Source organism: Thamnophis elegans, chromosome 3, assembly GCF_009769535.1.
Source record: "Thamnophis elegans isolate rThaEle1 chromosome 3, rThaEle1.pri, whole genome shotgun sequence".
Lineage (NCBI taxonomy): Eukaryota > Metazoa > Chordata > Lepidosauria > Squamata > Colubridae > Thamnophis > Thamnophis elegans.
The window spans coordinates 56,922,265-56,940,866 of record NC_045543.1 but is presented as its reverse complement, the minus strand read 5'-3'; the positions used below and the strand labels follow the sequence as shown (position 1 = coordinate 56,940,866).

General features: G+C 40.9%; 1 protein-coding gene across 1 annotated transcript in view; it reads right to left on the bottom strand.

Annotated features, from left to right (window-relative positions):
* The window catches only part of GRIN3A (glutamate ionotropic receptor NMDA type subunit 3A), a 144,023-nt gene that overhangs the window by 53,768 nt on the left and 71,653 nt on the right, over nt 1-18,602 (bottom strand). Inside the window, exons 2-3 of the mRNA XM_032213814.1 lie at nt 6,056-6,660; nt 808-1,855 (exon numbers count right to left, since the gene is read on the bottom strand). Of these exons, the coding sequence (XP_032069705.1) occupies nt 808-1,855; nt 6,056-6,660 (1,653 nt within the window). The remainder of the gene's footprint in view (nt 1-807; nt 1,856-6,055; nt 6,661-18,602) is intronic.

The window sequence follows — 18,602 nt, the reverse complement described above, 5'->3', positions numbered from 1 at the left end:
ATGGAGTTCAGATCACAAATCACATTGTCCACTTCTTCAGGATCCACAGCTCAAAAGGTCCCCAAATATCACTATAAGACAATTCTGTCATCTCGATAGATTCTTTCCATTCAGCTTCCAGATTGGAGGATTTTACCTAGAAATGCTTTGCCAGGTGATCATAACTTACACTCCCTGGATCTTCTGCCCCAATCATGCTTTGTCTCCTTATTTATAATAGAAGCCAAAACATTGTTTAAAAATCTTTCAGCAATATTCTGTGCTCTCATTTGTCAGTGTAAAATATTAACTAACAACTGGTTACCACTGTGATCCTTACAGCCATGCTGGCTTCTATAAATAGCATCACTAATAAAAGCATTATTCATGTATTACATATGTATGTACACAAAGACACATCTATATGTCAATTATTATAATATAATAAATTATAAATGACATAATTATATGCATATAAAAGAAGAACCACCTCCTTAACCTCTATAGTACCTTAACGGGTGGGATTTTTGTGTATATGTTCAAGTCAGACTCAATAGAGTTTTCTTGGCAACATTTTATTGAAAATGACGTCTTATTGCTTTCTTTCTGGGAAATAATGCCCAGCCCAAAGCCTCATCCAACTGGTTTTATGCTTAAGGTGAAACTACAACTCACAATCTATTTCTAGCCTGGCACCTTAACAACTACATGAAACTAGTCTCAGCAGAAAGGCCATATAGCTAATATTACCAGACCAAATCTAGTTGCCACTTCTGTGTTGTGATACAAAAAAATAATGACTTTATGAAATGAAAAGCCCTTCCTTACCTTGGGGTCATGTATTCCAGACAATTCTTCATAGATTTTTTCTCCCACCATAACAGCAGCCAGGTTAGCAGTGTATGTGGAGAGACAAAATAAACAAAAAATGGCCCAGAGATTCATTAGAAACCTTCCCGTCCAGCACTTTGGAGGTTTGATGGCAGCTGTTCTCCCAAACAAGATGGCATAACAGACATTCAAAGCAGAGGAAAAGGAGAAAACCTTCTCCCTGTTTCTTCCCTTTGGGGTCATTCCAAAGGGGCTTTTCCATTCATACAGAGTCAGGAAGATTGCAGTGATGTGTAGAGCTACAAAGATGCCCAGCCACATGGTCCAGTGAAGCGGCCACATAAAGGCCCCAATAGGAGCTGCTGTGTCTTTGGTCCTCACCAGGATGCCCAAACTGGTGGAAAAAAAAGGGCTGGTGAAATCAATCACTTGGCTACGGGCTGTGTTGATGCTGAAAGATGTCACGGCCATGTGGGCTGTCCCAGCCAGAAGATCACCTACCAGTCCTGTCCACTGACCATTTTTCAAGCCACCGTATTTCCCATCACCGACGATATACAGGTCAAAATCAAAGTTCATATCTTCAGCCAACTTTTCCAAAAGATCTATGCAGTAGCCATAGCAGCACTGCTTGAATTTGGTGGGTACTGTGTCATTGTCTCCTTGGAGGCTTTCAAAAAGAGCATCCAGAATGGCTGAATCTTTGGTCAAGGGATCCAGGCAAAATTGTCCTGCAGGACACAATCCTTCATCATCCACAGTCCTTGTGAATACAAAGGGATGTTCAATGAGTGTCACCACCCTCAGATGTAGCCTAGTTGGATGCTGGTTGTGATTCTTGTGCCTCTGAGCCTGCTCTGGCCAGATCCCATAATCCATGACAACCTTGCCTTCTTGCCAACTCCCCAAGCGAGTCCACATTGGGTTCCCAACAGGGTCATGTTGCAGATTCCAAATGAAGAATTTGTTTTCTGAACTAATGATGGAAGAACCTTTTACCTTAATGTGGCCACTGAGCCCATGGAACGTAGTGTTGGCTAAAAACCTATAGGACAAAAGTAAGAAGTTATGAGCAGATATTCAGAGGACAGAACCTTTTATCACCTTTTGGAGCTGGGATTGTTCCCCCCCCCTTAACACATTTATGCTTTTTCTTCAAAAGTGAGGCCAGTTCAGATACTTCTTTGCAGTTCCCATAGCACAATGAGAGGACTATGTTGTAAGATTTTTCAAGTCCACAATAGGCAAGAAAGTCCCATAGTTTGGGAACTATAGATATCTGTATACATTTTGAAGGTCCAGGAATGGAAAGGGATTTTTCTTTTTAACATGTCCACCTTGTGCCATAGATTTTTTTTTGTTCATTCAGGGCTGAAATTTACAAAGTTTCTGAGGCAAAACCACAACTTCATCAGGATTTAGTCACAGAAACAAACTGAAATACACACATGTTTTGCTTGATTCACCCAAACATATTCACCTACTGTCAGGCCTGCAGCCATCTTTTCTTTTGGGTCTTTGGCCTGCCACACTTTCTATTATTCTGCTATGCGTTTTCTATTGTGGGAAAATGGGAGGGAGGGTTGTAGGGAGTCACATACTATGTAACCATAACAAAATTCTTTCTAGAAAGCCAAGGTCATCCTTTGTCTGTGCACCTCTGCACCAGACTGGAATTGGATGGGTGGAACTGCCAGCATGGCAGTGGGAGATTGGACCATGTGATGGACTTGTGGGTGTGGGGGGAAAGATCTTGAACTTTCAATTGGGGGGGGGGAATCGGGAAGCTTTCAGATTCAGGTTTTCCCAGTTGTGCCAACATGGCCCTCTTAATAAATTGGAACTGAGCAATACTTTGCCTTGGACTCTGATTTACTTTTGGATGTTATTTGGAAGCCTGAAACCTAGAGTTCTAGCTTAGCTTGGCTTGCCTATTCTGTATAGGCATACAATTAAAATGCATAAATCCTCAAAACCAGAGAACAAATCATTTGCACATACTGTATGTTTGGATGAACAGTAGGAGTAGAACCTGTTTACCCAAATGCCTTGTCATCTGAGCTATAGACAGCAGAGGCCCTCTGTGTTTAAAATATTTTTCAAATGATAAATGTTAATAAATAGTAATTTGCTTGGCCAACAAGTCATCGTTTTAAAATATTATATAGACTTGGCTTTGTTTTTATAAGAGCAAGATACATTCTAGCTGTCCCTTTCATGTTAATTAAAATATAAGAACATCCTTCTCTCCCACTAGACTTATTTATGGGGATTTCTCAATGGGTTATTGATTTCTTTCAGGACGAACAGAAAACAAGGTCCATTTGAACACATTTGCACAAGAGGAAAATCCCAAAGACTGAATGGAGATGAATGTAACCATCTATGGAGCTGTCATTCATGCTAATTTAAGACGTGGGGGAGGGGGAGTTTACTTATACTTGAAGGTAGCAGAACAGATAAATGGGTTAAACTTTCCCGCTGAATAACTTTTTTAAGTCAACTTCTTTATTTGTATTTGTCATAATGTTATTCCAATTAAATTCATGAATGCTGTTTGCTGTTGTGTATTAGCAGATTTTTAATGTATGTAAATGTATCTCTTTCTGCATATGTACATATTTCTCCTGAATTGTTTGGGTTATCTAATTTGGTGAAATGTTCTTTGTTAAGATGAGATTTCTTCTTTCACTTGCTGGCATTTCTTCTCTATTTCTAGCACTATTTCTTATTTTTGGTGAGTGTGTTTGAGGGTACCCATTTATTTTTCCACTCTGCACCCAAAGGCTGCATTCCTGCATTCATTTGCAGGGTCTCTGAACAGCCACAGACAAAAAGTAATCCTTGACTTACAACAGTTCATTTAGTGAATGTTTAAAATTACAAGGCAGTGAAAAAAGTGACTTATGACCATTTTTCACACTTACAACTCTTATAGCATCCTCACAGTCATGTAATCAAAATTCAGACACCTGGCAACTTATTCATATTTATGATGCTTGCCGTATCCTGGAGTCACCTTTTGTGACCTTCTGACAAGCAAAGTCAATGAGGAAGCCAGATTCACTTAACAATCATGTTACTCACTTAAGAACCGCAGTGATTCACTTAACAACTACGTCAAGAGAGGTTGTAAAATGGAGCAAAATTCATTTAACAACTATCCCAGCAATAGAAATTTTGGACTCAATTGTGGTCATACGTCAAGGATAGCAATAGCAATAGCAGTTAGACTTATATACCACTTCATAGGGCTTTCAACCCTCTCTAAGCAGTTTACAGAGTCAGCATATTGCCCCCAACAACAATCCGGGTCCTCATTTTACCCACCTCGGAAGGATGGAAGGCTGAGTCAACCCTGAGCCGGTGAGATTTGAACAGCCAAAGTAGCCTGCAGTGCTGCATTTAATCACTGCGCCACCTTGGCTCTCTTACTTATGCACACAGTTCCAGTGAATGGATGAAAGCTGTGTGCTGGGACAGTATGAGTGAATTCAACCCCATTCCCTTTCAGCATGAAATGACTGTTTGCAATAAGGTAGAGTTACTTCTAATCATGGCTTCCTGAAAATTTGAAGTTTTTATGATGTGCATTTGTCATATTCATACTGAGTGTTGTTGATGTATCATTTCAATTTAGCTCTGTGACCAAAAGTACTGCATGTACTGCATTCATAGTCATAAGCTCATTACTCTTTGAATTTTGTGGGGGCTGAAATATTGACGATTCAAAGGGGTCACAGTAATAAATTTTCACTGTTAGGTTAATTAAATTGTTCTGTACTCATTAGCCTGGTAACTTGGTAATTCTATCTTTATCGCCCAAAGTTTAGTCAAGAATGAGAAAAACGAGAATGGGCAGTGAGTCAAATCGCATATGGGGCTTTAATTACTCAAATGGCAAAATTAAAATGCCATAATTTACAGACTAGATGGGGTTTCTAAATCCTAATGCTTTTTACCCTGTAACCAGGGCAATCATAAGATTAGGAATTAACACAGTAGAAACTTTCTCAATACAAGATTTCTAAGGTATGTGCTACAAAAACACAGCACAAGAAAAGTCATTTGAATGTTTGGACCTGGAGAGATTCCGTATCTCTGTGAATTGAATAGGACCAATTTTTAAGCTTCAGAGATGTTTATTGTCCTCCCATCATAACATACTGTAGATACTACCCTGTTTCCCTGAAAATAAGCCCTCCCCTGAAAAATAAGCCCGCTCTGAAATTATTGCAACACAGAAGCAGCCATGAGGTGACCATGCTCTCTGCCTCCTGAACCTCAAAAATAATAAGACCTTCCCAAAAATAAGGCCAAGCACTTATTTCAGGGGCTAAAAGAAAATAAGACCCTGTCTTATTTTCGGGGAAACATGGTAGTGTCCCTCTGATATCTTTCACCCACAAAATCACAAGGAACTTCTCACTTGCCCTGTTGTAACAGGAAATTTATATTGCACAAGCCTGCATACTCCATGGCAGTCTCAACTCCTTAGTTTGCTATTATCACAATGTTCTAATCCATCTAATAGCAGAATTTTGAAGATGGATTATAAAACTCTTAAAATGAAACACAGGACAGTTGTCGCTGCTTGCTTATAAGGGAAGAGACAGACAGGGCAACATGCTGCAGGCCAGTCTATTCCAATCAGGTGACTATTAGATTTTGGTATTGTGCCCTCAGTGTCTTTCATTGGCAGCAGGATACTTAATGGATGGACTTGCCTTCTGCAGAAAAAGTGCCCTTATGATAATAATCAGACTTCTCAAATCTGTGCCCTCTACTGTGGTGGTCTTTCCTAGGAGTGTTATAGTTTATTAGAAATAAATTTCACTTTGAAATTATTTTTCATTAAAAATGAGTCTTTTTTTCTTTAAACAAATTAAAAATAAAAATATTTTTATATTAGCTGAATAGGAATTAATCACCTGCTGCTTCCGTTCTCTGAATCATATCTATCCCCAAGCCACTTTTTAGATAAGCTTCCCCAACCTGGGAATTAACCTGAGGATAGTTTAAACTCCCTGAATTTTCTGTGCCTTGTAGGAATTCTGGAGTTAGAGTCTAGCCAACCAATAGTAGCAAGGTGGATGAACTCAGTTACAGAGGCCTTGAGTGCACCATTGGAAGACCTGAAGCAACATGTTGGGGATAGATCATCATGGAGAAAAATCTGATTTGATGCTTGAGTTTTGTATGAGACATTCATATTTACAACATTTATTGAAGAGAGATCTCTTACTTTGATAAATACTGGCCTGATGTGAGATTCTTTTCCTCTGTGCTCAAGCAGTTGGTTGTACTTGGAATCAATGCCAGTTCTGGTTGGATAATTGTAGCTGAAGCAACTGCTCTAGCTACCAGCTCCATTGCATCCTGCACATAATCTTCAAAAAAAGATTGTGTTGTTTTCCCATGAGCTATAAGACCTAGGGGCAAACCTTCTGTCCTCAGCTCTTCCACATTGTGTGAATCCCCAAGAATCCAATGAAGTTCAGGTGGCATAATCCCAAATTGTGTGGTTATCTCAAAAACCCTCCTTGTGCTTTCCATGTCACATCCAAACATCACCACTGTTGAAGTTGTATCCTTAATGTTCTCCAGATGAAACTGCAGATAGGTCAAGAGGTCGCTGGCTGATGTGAGGTTTCCTGTAATATTTATAATGGATCCCAAATAAAATTTGGAGCTCTGCTGAGTAAGGAAGAGAAAATCTGTGATGTTCCACTCTTCCTGGCATACCATCAAACTAAAATTATACCAGTTGTTCAAGGCCAAGATTGAAAAAGTGACATCAGCATCAAAACTCAGGGAACGTTCTAAACTCAACTGCAGGTGAAGGGGATTCTGTAAAATAAGGAAAATATTGGTTAGAGAGCCTTAGCTGGAAAGATATTCAGAGTTTGTCTGCAATGTGGTTAAGTATGTCAGCTCTCTTGCTGGAATGCATGTCTAAATTATAAAAACTTTAAAAATGATTCTGATTCATCTTGCAGATAATTCTAGGTAGAAGTAAGTCCCACACAACTTATTTGCAGATAAAATCCTGTTATGCAACCTAGAAACATATCTACTCAAAATATTCTGAATATTTTGAACATATCTCATCAAAATATTCTAAACATTCTGAAATTCGGCAGGGCTTATTCTGAAGTAAGCGTAGATAGGATACCATCCATATACCTGAATTTCCAGCATTTAAATCTCCAGCGATAAAACTGCCAATAATTTATAATGAGCCAGGGATCTCATTCATAAAGGATGATAAGAAAAACTCAAATCAGGGAAGAAGGCGGGGCTTAGCAGTGAGAAGACGGAGTTTCAGGCTACTCCTGAAATTCCCCTATTCCGAAGGAATTTTTGGACGGGTCGTCGGACCCTAGCTGTCCCATAGAGACAGTGAAAGGTGAGGGGAGATCCAGTGACCTCAGAGACGTTCGCAAGTCTCTGGGGGGCTTGGAATTAACCCCTCCTGCCAAGTCCTTTCTGGATTAGCTGCATGCTAACTGAAACTGCAGGTTGCCCCTAAGAATGGTGAATGTGGATTCAACTGGTAAGCTGATTTTATTACTTGAAGAGAGATGGTCCGCACTAAAATTTAAACTAATTGAAACCAAAGAACAGAAGAATCTAGCGGCGAATTGGTTTTTTTAAAAATGGATTTATGGCCGGTGGTTACCCTATTTCTTAAACACTTTAAGGAATTCTTCAACATTCCCCCCTCACTCTTTCTAAGTGGGTTGTAAAACTAACCTTCTACAAATCGGCCCTTTACGATCTGACATTTTTATTGCTTGGCTGTGTTGGTCTAAGATCAGATAAGATCGCACAGCTCCCAGTGTGTTTTTACTTGCAAATATCTTAGAGTCTCTAACTGCGACACAACATGGCGTCGAATTACATTCCCAAGGGCTCATTTCAGATACTTTTTTCTGCATTTTGGAAGCTGTTTGATTCATATCAAAGATTTGAAAAAAAATTGGATTATTTGACATTAAAATATGAAGGAAAAGGTGAGAACGTGGAATGTTTGAATGTTCCTGCAATACAAATGAAAATTGTGAGAAATGACATCTGGTCTATCTCGGAGGAAGAAAGAAATGCAATGCTGGAAAGGGGGGGGAGCTATACAAAGGATTCATTTTAAGAGACAAATTGCAGGAGAAATGAGAAGTATTAAAGAATCTACACTTTATGAAACATCATTGGCAGATTTCTTAATTCCACCCTTGAGAATTAAAGTCAATTTGAAAAGTTTAACAAGCCTGGGACAACATTATTATCTCATCAGAGACATCCTGAGCAAAAAGGTGCGAAGATATCCCTGTTTGGACTTGCTTATAAAAACATTTGGTAAATCTATTCAACGAATGGCAATAGGACTGAGAAGGTTTTGTTATTGGAGAGACATAGGCTGACAGATGGAAGAATACAACTTAAATTTAGCTAAATCTAATTACTCTTATTTGTAATAGATATAGCTGAATAATAATTGATATTGATAGTAACGTATATAATGTGGAGTTGATATGATAAATAATAATTGGATATGAGAAAGGAAAGTTGGAAATACTTTTGGACTATATATAAAGGTTATTAATCACAATAATTACCACTATTAAAAATAAAATAAAATATATACAGTTAAATGTTAATTAATATGGGGAAAATGCTATGATATACGATATAACTACATAAAGAAGGGAGAATGATAATAAATTATACTGCATGGAAGATGGAATTTTTGGTATTAAATATTATGGATGTTCAGCTAAAATAGGATATGAGGACTTGATGTTAATAGAGGATTTTACAAACAAGTAAATGAAATGTCAGCATGTGGTTATGGATTAACTCTTTGGCATAGCTAAGGATGAAGGATGTTTAAATAACTGTAGTTAACTAAAAGTGGAGGTATAATGATGTCAATATGGTAAACATTTGAGTTAAGATATTTGAATTAATATGAATTAATGGAAGAGATGCACCAAAACATGTTGTAACCAGCTGATATACATTTTTTTATATATATATAACATATACCTGTGTTATTTTTTTTTTGGTGTGTGTGTGTGTTTGTTTTTGTTTTCTCTGCCTTGTCTTTTGTTTTTGTTTTTTCCTTTGGTTTTTTTTTGTTTCCTCTCTTTTTTTTTTCTTTTCCCACTGGTGTGGGCATGTATTGTTTAAGAGTATTATTATTATCAATATTTTTAAATAATAATTACAGTCAAATGAAAATGGATATATGATGATGGTGATATGTATGAATATTTGAGTTAAAATGCTTGAGTTAACATGAGTTATGTTTGTAGACTGTGGAGGAGATGTATGAAAGTTTATTTGTGACCGACTGATACACTTTCTATAGCATGTAAAGAAAAATGTTGTACTTGTTTTAAATTAAAAATTTAAAAAAATTTAATATTAAAAAAACCTCAAATCCAATTTCTCTTTCTCTTACCTACCATCATTTGTGTGTTAAGTATTCAGTGTTTTTTTTATAAAAGCAGAGAGGCAAGCTCATTAAATGTATATGAGATAACACTATTTAAATCAATAAACATCTTGTAATGTCTGTTATAGTCCTGAACTACAGGATTAAAAGTGGTGAAGGCCATGAATTCTACAAGACTATCATCTATACCCTTGACTGCAATGCAATGGTTAAAAAAAAACATTGTTATGCTTTTGTGATAGTATTGACTCGTGGGGACAGCATGGATCAGTTGCTACAATTTTCTTGGCAAGGATTTTTGGAAGTGATTTGCCCCTGCTTCCTTCCAAGGGCTAAGAGAGAGTGCCTGGTCCAAGGTTACCCAGATAGCTTTGGGTAGGGCTAGAACTCACAGGTGTTTAGCTTGGTATCTTAAGTACTATGCTAAACTGGCTGTCATTGAAGTGACACATTCCATTAAAAGAAACTATAATTCATCTAACTAGCATTTATGGAAACTTTGCTTTGAGAAGTCAACATCATTAAAAGGGTTCAGAAATCCTTAGTATGCATCTGAGGTTTTGGTGAATCTTTCAAAGGAACAGAAGCACTTCGACAATGGAAAGTAGTGGTCATTTTTATTATCAATTGTACTAAATTTTGTACAACTGAACATCTAACATATAGGTCCAAAAACATGGGTCCAAACTCTAAGCTTCTTCCAATCAACTAGGCAGGTAACCTGGTAGCTTTGAGAGGCTAAATATGTTTACATAAAACTATCTTTAGCCTGGGAAACTTTGACTCCTCCCTTAGCAACCTTGGCCCTTATCTCTTTATTGCTTACTCATAAGGAAGTCCCACTAAATGTAACTAGAGTTGGCTGAGAATAAATCCCACTGGACTCAGTGTAATAATTTTTTGAGAACTGAACTCTGTGAAATAGTTACCTCTCATATCAAAGCAGTAGCTTAGTTTGGATTTATGGCATATCATTCATGAACTAGCAATATAGGTTCACATTTCATCTAGATCAGGGGTGTCAAACTTGATTTCATTGAGGGGCGCATTTGACCTTGGAGGGCCAGGGGGGGCATGGCTGGGGTGGGTGTGTCCAGGGTGGGCATGACACAGGACTCATGTTGGGGGCACCTATGGTGGTCAAGTGCTAAAACAGGACTTCCCTGAGATCCCCTCTCATAATTTGAAAGGCCAAGGTAGTTGCTGCCAGACTCCAAGTCACAGTGACTTTGAGTCTGCTTAGTGTTAACTGTAAGGGGAGGCTAGTGAACTATGGGCCTCCTTTGCATAAGGAATTTTTCGCCTTTTAAGAGTTAAGCAAGGGTTAAAAAGAGAAAAATTTCTTATGCAAATGAGGCACGTGATTCTCTTGCCTCCTCCTGCAGAGGGCTTAGAGGCTTTTTAAAAACATTTAAGCAGAGTCATCCACGTGGTGACTCTAGCAGCAACTATCCTAGCCTGCCTGGCCCTGGCTAGACCAAATCTTGCTTTTTTGATGCAGCTGGAAGGTATGTGGGTCAGAGGGAGGGGACAGGGGGGAGGAATTCAAAATTATTGTAATTTGTAAGTAATGTTTTATTGTGAGTAATTTGTGTGTGTGTGTGTCAATTTGAGAGAGAGTTTGTTTGAGAAGAGAGGGAAGGGGCAGAGGCAGGGAGGGCAGCCTTGTTTGAGAAGAGAGGGGCAGCCCTCTCCCCCCCACCGGGAGCTCCATCCTGCTCCCCTCTCCCTTTCCTCCTCCTCCTCTCCCCTTTTTTGCCAGCTGCCACCTCTCCCCCCTCCTCTGTCCCTGCCGCTGTGTCTGACAGGCATCTCGCATTTATGTCCGCCATAAACACAAGACGCCTGTGGGACACAGCGGCGGGGACGGAGGAGGCGGGGGGCAAGGCAGCAGTGTGCGGCAGTGGAAAGAGAAGCAGCACCCCCGCCGCTGTGTCACAGGTGTCTCGCGGTGGGGATGGAGGAGGTGGGGGGCGAGGCGGCAGAGCCAGCGGTGAGAGAAGCAACCCCTGCCGCTGTGTCACAGGCATCTCACAGCAGGGATAGAGGAGGCGGGGGGTGAGGCAGCAGAACCAGCGGCGAGAGAAGCAACCCCCGCTGCTGTGTCCGACAGGCATCTCACATTTATGTCCACCATAAATGCGAGATGCCTGTCGGACACAGTGGCGGGGACATTGCTTCTCGTCGCTTCTGCGCTCTTGCCTCGCCAACCGTAATCCTCACCACACGTCACTGGAGAGGGAGCTAAACAGCAGTGAGGCAGAGGAACAGCTGGAGCCTGTTCCCAGTGTGCTCATGCGCAGAGCTGCCAAAAGACAAGAACAACTAAGAAAGCAGGGTTGACTTAGGAGTAAATCTACACCTTGGAGGTTATTGGCCCTTCCCATAGGAAACAAAAGAGGAGCGAATGGGGAATGGGCTTTTGCAGTTCATTTAATTGTTTCAAGAGTAGAAAGTTCTGTTTGTGACTATAAGAGACACTGTGCCAAATTTTGCCTTGCCCTGCATTTGAAAACTAGTCATCTGGCAGCTCTCAAAATGAGATAAGGTTCATGTTGATAAATATTCCTTGGAAAGGCAGTTTGCTAAGCCTTGCTGACTGTAAATGAAAAGAATTCATAGTCGTGTAAATAAAAGGGGTTTTGCCGGGACCAAGACTCTGCTTCTTGCTTTTTAAGGAAGCCTAGGTCAGAACAGCTGTAGAAGACCAGCCTCCTGGTTCACCTAGCCTAGATGGCTGATAATACTGGCCAGTTCAGCTCTCCAGGTTATCAAGTATGATTTTTCTAGCTATACCTGTAAATGCCAAAAATCAAACTTGGGACCTTTGCCTGCAAGTTGTTATTGTTTACTTTTGGGCTAGTTCTTTATCTACACTTGACATCTCTACACCAACTACTTCTAATATAATAGCAAAAATTCACTGAGGCATACAAATGTCAGAATGGAGAGCAATAAAGAGAGGTAGCCTACTGGTTCTAGACTACCTACTATTTCATTTGGAACCCTTTCACCCATCTGCTCCAGTTAAATATTAATCCCATCAGAGTTTTTTTTTCTTAAAACAAGGTTGATTTCCAAATAAACGCCTTATATGTTTAAATGGGAATTCTTTGAATGGAAGTTGATTTAAATCTTCTTAAAATTCTTCTGCTCCTTATAGAAAGCAGGCAACCTGCCAAATGTCAACCTGCTCTATTGTTGATTTAAAACACATATAAAAAAGTTAACCATTCTCTCTTTGATTAATTTAAGGCTTGTCTGAGTTTATCTTGAAAGCAACTTATCTTTGCACCAGATTGTGATTGTGCTGGCTTATTTAGCATTTTAAAGGCGACAAAGACACCCCCAGTCTCATCAGTATGAATATTTTAAGCTTTTAAAGCTGGAATAAAAAAAGAACATTCAGCCATTTTGTAAAGAATTATATATTATTAATTCATGTTTCTCCTTGCAAATGTGGATAAATAATGTGATTTTTCAGTAGTTCTTTGTTAAGGACATTTAAAGAGGACTGCAATATTCAAATCTTCATTGCCTATTTTAAGTTACAAGGGGACATGTAGTAGGGGATTGAAGCTGAAGGAGTTTGCAAGCAAAAAGATTCTCAATGATTTCTATTAAGACTTCTATATTGCGTCTCTGTTGCTGAATTCAGACTGCCGCTGACTGCAAGTTTTAATTCCTTTATAACTTTTCTTCAACCTAAAATAAAGACATAATGATAACTTAGCAGATTGTAACAATTTTTCCCCTAAAATAGAATTGTAAAATGAAGATATTTAATCCAGCTCACATAGTAAAGTCCTAATTTTTATTATCTAATGAACTAACATGGCTAACTCTTGCTATAAGATCAGTACCTTCCTCTTCCACTCCCATAAACTGTGATTTGTAAAAACAAAACAATGGTTAGGCAGAGTGATAAGAACTCAGATAATCTTTCCTGCATCTAGTGCAATTATTTTCTGTGATTGCAAGGATTTGACTTGGGTCTAATCTTTTTTTTTTAAGCAATGCATGCAGTATTCTTTGGAGCATAGAAAGCATTAGCGTTCTCTTTTCAAAGACCACTAGATGGCAACCTGCATCCATTTTCCAGATCAGCATTGGTTCTCTAAGGCTGCCTTTCTTTGATTTGATTGCCACAGAAACTGCTGGCTTGGCCCGAAGGTCTCCTGCATCTTGAATTTTGTTCTGCAGTTCAGTAATTTCCAATATACCCATAAAATCTGAATACAAGTAATATATGCTAGTAAACATGACTCTGTAGTAAAAGAAAGGTTTTCGTTCGGACTTCTAGGTCCCTGGAGCATTTTTCCCCTCCCAGTTTTTGGCATGGTAATTACAAGAGCAGCAGCATGAAGCCATTGTGATAAGTAAAAAAATATGATGATAGGACCTTAATAATGCAGTGATCAGAGACCATTGAGAAATATGGAAAACTGTAGATTTTGTGTAATGAAACTTTGTGATTCCTCTTTTGTCTTTGAGACTGCTTTAGTTATTAACAAAGGGAAGAAATGGGTGCAGTTTGATCTTAAATTTTTGTCTTTTTAAGTTAATTCACCAACTTAAATTTAATCTTCATTCTAAATTCTCAGGTCTCCAAATGTTGCATTGCAGTTTAGGAACAAGTACTTATATCTACATCTACATCAGCAATGGGATTCCATTTTTTTACTATGATTCTGTGGGGGTGGCTTAGTGGGCATGGTATGGTGGGCGTGGCAGGGGAACAATACTGTAAAATCTCCATTCCCTCCTCACCCCACTTACCTGCTTTCCAGCTCTGTTCTCCTGTGCAGGGCAACAGAAGAAGACCCAGCTGATTAGCTGAGATGTCAATCAGCTGGGACTCAGGAGGCAGTGAATAGATTGGAGGCGGGGCCAGCCAGAGGTGGTATTTGCCGGTTCTCCAAACTACTCAAAATTTCCACTACTGGTTTGCCAGAACCGGCTGAATATTACCTGATCTACACCACCAATACAAAACCTTGTAAGTTCTGCAAAGTAAATTACAATAACTAAAAGAATATACATTAGTTTGGGGGGAAATATATAGTTGAAGAAACTATGCATATCAAACCAAACTGCACATAAAAAAATAGTAGGAGAAACAGCCACACCAAAAATACACAGTTGACTCTGAAGTTTGGAAACCATTTCTCAAGCTTGACAAGCCAAATCAGACATGTTGACAAAAATGAGAAACCAAGGGAAATGGAAATCAATAGATGTACTCATATCTAGTACCATCTGAAGCTAGTTCCAGTCTCCCCAAGGAGCTTGTGATGTGTTCATTTCAAATATGAATATAACTAGTATGTGCTTGTGATCATGGTTAATTGCCACACAAAATGAATGGATCACATTTGATGACCCATGAAAATCAGCAACTGAGCATCTTTATAACAAACCAGCAACAATAACTGAATTGCAACTTTGCTAGTGTTTTTAGAAGACGTTCCTAAAGATCTTATAACCGGAACTTAGACTTAGCAAAAGAACAATCTGTGTCATTTTCTCGTGCAGGTTCACAACACTGATTTTCTGTCTAAAATGTTTTAGGGCTAATACTCTCTACATTCAGTGCCTGAACCTTCAAGGGGTCAGTAGGCACAGCCAATCACAGTCCACATGTAGGAAAGTGTGAAGTACAACATTTCAGGATGCTGACAACGGGGAAAGAAACCCTTACGACTCAATAAAATGAGCAATGCATTCTGCCACTGGAGGAAAAAGCTAATTGCATATATTTTAGAGATCCTTTTCAATATAAAGGAAAAGTCCTTCTCGGCGATGATTTATAGGTCTTACCCTCTTATGCTACATTTGCTTAAATAATGTTGTCTGCTTTTAATCGTTCAGAGATAGGATTTCTCCTGGCTGTTCCCCCAATTGGAAAATGTTCAGCGGTAAACTGAAGTTGGATTATAGCAGGGGTGAAATTCAGCAGGTTCTGACAGGTTCTGGAGACCCAGTAGCGGAAATTTTGAGCAGTTCGGAGAACTGGGAAATACCACCTCTGGCTGGTCCCAGAGTGGGGAGGGAGTGGGGATTTTGCAGTATCTTTCCCCTGCTATGCCCACCAAGCTACGGCCACAGAACTGGTACTAAAAAAAAATTGAATTTCACTACTGGATTACAGAGTGAATCAATCTGGTTGGATAGTCCAGGGTGTTTAAGAGGCAAAAACAAATGTGCATCCCAAATGAAAATGGTCTCCTCATGGTCTCCTCAAAGCTGGCTTTGGAATGGAAATAGAGAAATAATCTGTTGCTAAAAAATGTAGCCCTTTTAAATCCGATCAAGGAAATTCCAGGAAACCCGGAACAGAGCCAGGGATGTTATATGGAACTCTTGAGAACTTCAAGAAGAAAAACTGCCTTCCATGTCATTGAATTGTCACAGAGCTAACGTGGCAGAACTTTTCATATTCCTTGATAAACAGTTCAAAGAAAACACTTTTTTTTCCATGAAAGGCTGTAAAGTACGCACAACAGCCTCTGCTATGCTGGTCATGCCAGTTTGTTTGTATATTTTGAGTCACAAAATTGGAAGCTTGAGCTGAGATGTATTGAGTGGCAAGAGAATCCATTAAGAAGCATTCCATTGATTGTCAGAAAAGAAAGAAGCAAAGACTGATCTTTTTTCCCTTTCTCCTTTTCTTTTTAAGAAAGTTAATATCTGTCAACGGGATACAATGCCTCTCAAAGATATAGTTGCCTTAAAATCAGGTTCCTTTTGCTGAAGAAAGACAAATTTACTGCACTGAGAGACTCTTGGCCAGGGATCAGTTACTATGGCCCTGTGGACTTTAACTCAGGGGTGAAATGTTCTAAAGTCTGCCACCGGTTTGATTCGTGTGTGCATGCACACTTTGCGTGCATGCACACCAAATGCATGCTTTGCATGTGTGCGCACTGCAGGTGCTAAGAAGACTTTTCTGAGTCTGCAAAGGTAAGTAGAACTGCGAGGGAGGGACAACAGCTGTGTTGCACAATTTAGATTCGCTAGAAAACAGGATTTCCTTCTAGCAAATATAAATTGCATGCACAGCTGATTGTCAGAACGCCCCCCCCCACTTTTACCATTTTTTTACCACCACTCTGAGTGAACAGGTAGTAAAAAAATGCTTTAAAAAGTTTTAAAAAGTTCTGGCGATCAGCTGTGCAACAATCAGCTGTGCCACATGATTGTCCAAACTTTTTTTCTTTTTTTTAGAATTTTTTTTACTACCGGTTTGGGCGAATTGGCCTGAACTGGTATCATTTCACCTCTGCTTTAACCATGCTGGCTCAGGAATTTATTATTATTTATTTTATTTATTTATAAAATTTATATGCCGCCCAATCCTGAAGGACTCCGGGCAGCTTACAAAAATAAGAGAAAAAAAGAGAAAAAAAAGACAGTTTAAAATCACATACATTCATTCTAATCGGGGCTGGACCTCAACAATGAGGTCAACAGCCCCAGGCCTGCTGGAACAGCCAGATTTTTACAGCTTTCCTGAAGGCCATGAGAGTGGGTATAGTCCAGATCTCTGGGGATAGCTGATTCCAAAGAGTTGGAGCAGCCACAGAGAAGGCTCTCCTTCGGGGGCCCGCCAGCCGACACTGTCTGGCTGACGGCATCTGAAGGAGGCCCAATTTGTGGGATCTTACTGGCCGCTGGGAGGTATGTGGCAGTAGGCGGTCTCGAAGGTACGCTGGCCCTAAGCCATGTAGGGCTTTAAAGGTAATAACCAACACCTTGAATTGTGTCTTGGAGCCCAATTGGTAGCCAGTGCAGCTCGCGGAGGAGAGATGTAATGTGGGTGTACCTTGGTGCAGCCAATATCGCTTGCGCGGCCGCATTCTGGACTAGTTGCAGTCTCCGAACGCTTTTCAAGGATAGCCCCATGTAGAGTGTGTTGCAATAATCCAGTCTTGAGGTGACAAGGGCGTGAGTAACCATTTGAAGTGCCTCCTGATCCAAGTAGGGCCGCAATTGGTGCACCAGACGAACCTGGGCAAAAGCCCCCCTGGTCACAGCCGATAGATGATGTTCCAGTTTCAGCTGCGAATCCAGGAGGACCCCCAAATTGCAGACCCTCTCTGAAGGGCATAAATTTTCACCCCCTCCAGGGTTAAGGATGGACTGTCTAAGCTGTCCTTCTGGGGCAGCATCCAAAGCCACTCAGTCTTATCGGGATTGAGCACAAGTTTGTTCACCCCCATCCAGATCCAGGCTCTCCATCCTCCTCATCCTTGTCCTCTCTCTCTGAATGCTGATGCTCTGTGATTTGATAAAAGGAAGAGTGATGGTCTTATAATCCTCTCCCGTCTCCTGGATGAGATACACGGACCGAGACAAGTATTTTTGAAGATGTTTTTCGATTGCTGGGTACACCACTGTAGTTTTTATCTCATTTAATTCTTCCATCTCCATGTCCTCCGGCTCGCTGAGCTGCTGCTCGCCCGGCTTCTGTGGCGGCGGTGGTGGCGGTGGTGGCGGGGGCTGCTGCTGCGGGGGCAGCGAGTGGTGGTGGTGGTGGTTCATGGCAGGCGCCAGGGGCCCCTCAGGTGGGGCGGGGGCTTCCTTGCGGCCTTCCTTGGCGGGCAGTGGTGGTGGCAGGGAGATGCGCACGTATTTGCTGGCGATGCTCCCAATGGCGGTGGGCGAGGCTGAGGGAGGTGAGGCCCACCTGGCGAGGGCTGCCGGCTCCAGTGGGAGAGCGGCCCTCTGTGCACCCACCTGGCTTGGCCATGGATCCTCCTCCTCCTCGCACTCTCAAAATGGCCGACGCCGAGTGTTACATCCACATGGGCGCCCCCGCCGAGGCGGGCTGGTCCGGGCCCGCGCCAACACCACCACGACAGTCAAGGAGGCCCGCCGGCCCTTAGGCCCCAGGCCTCTGCCACGCCGCCGGCTCGCCTGCCGCGCTTGCCTGACTGGCTGCCGGCTTGCCTTCCTCTTGGGCGGCCGGGTCACTGGGCAGTGGGTAGCGGAGGGGCGGCTGTGGCGGCCAGATGGAGGAGTCCAGAGGGCAAGCAGGTCCAGGTCCAGGTCATGCAAGCCAGGATCTTGGGAGGAGCAGGTGGCAATGGAGAATTTAAGACTACAAGTTGTAAAGAGAGCATAATTGTTCACCCCTGCTCTAGGCCTTAGAATCTCAGGAAAAGTTAAGGGGATTTTCTTCTGGAGACACTAAGAAAGCCTCAAATTCTAGGAGGTTTATGAGCTACATAGATTTAGGAATGCATTCTAAGAGATCTAATTTTGTACCGACAAAGGTTCCACAAGTTAAGAAAGGACAATAAGCAATCTTTTTTAAAAAACAAAAAACAAA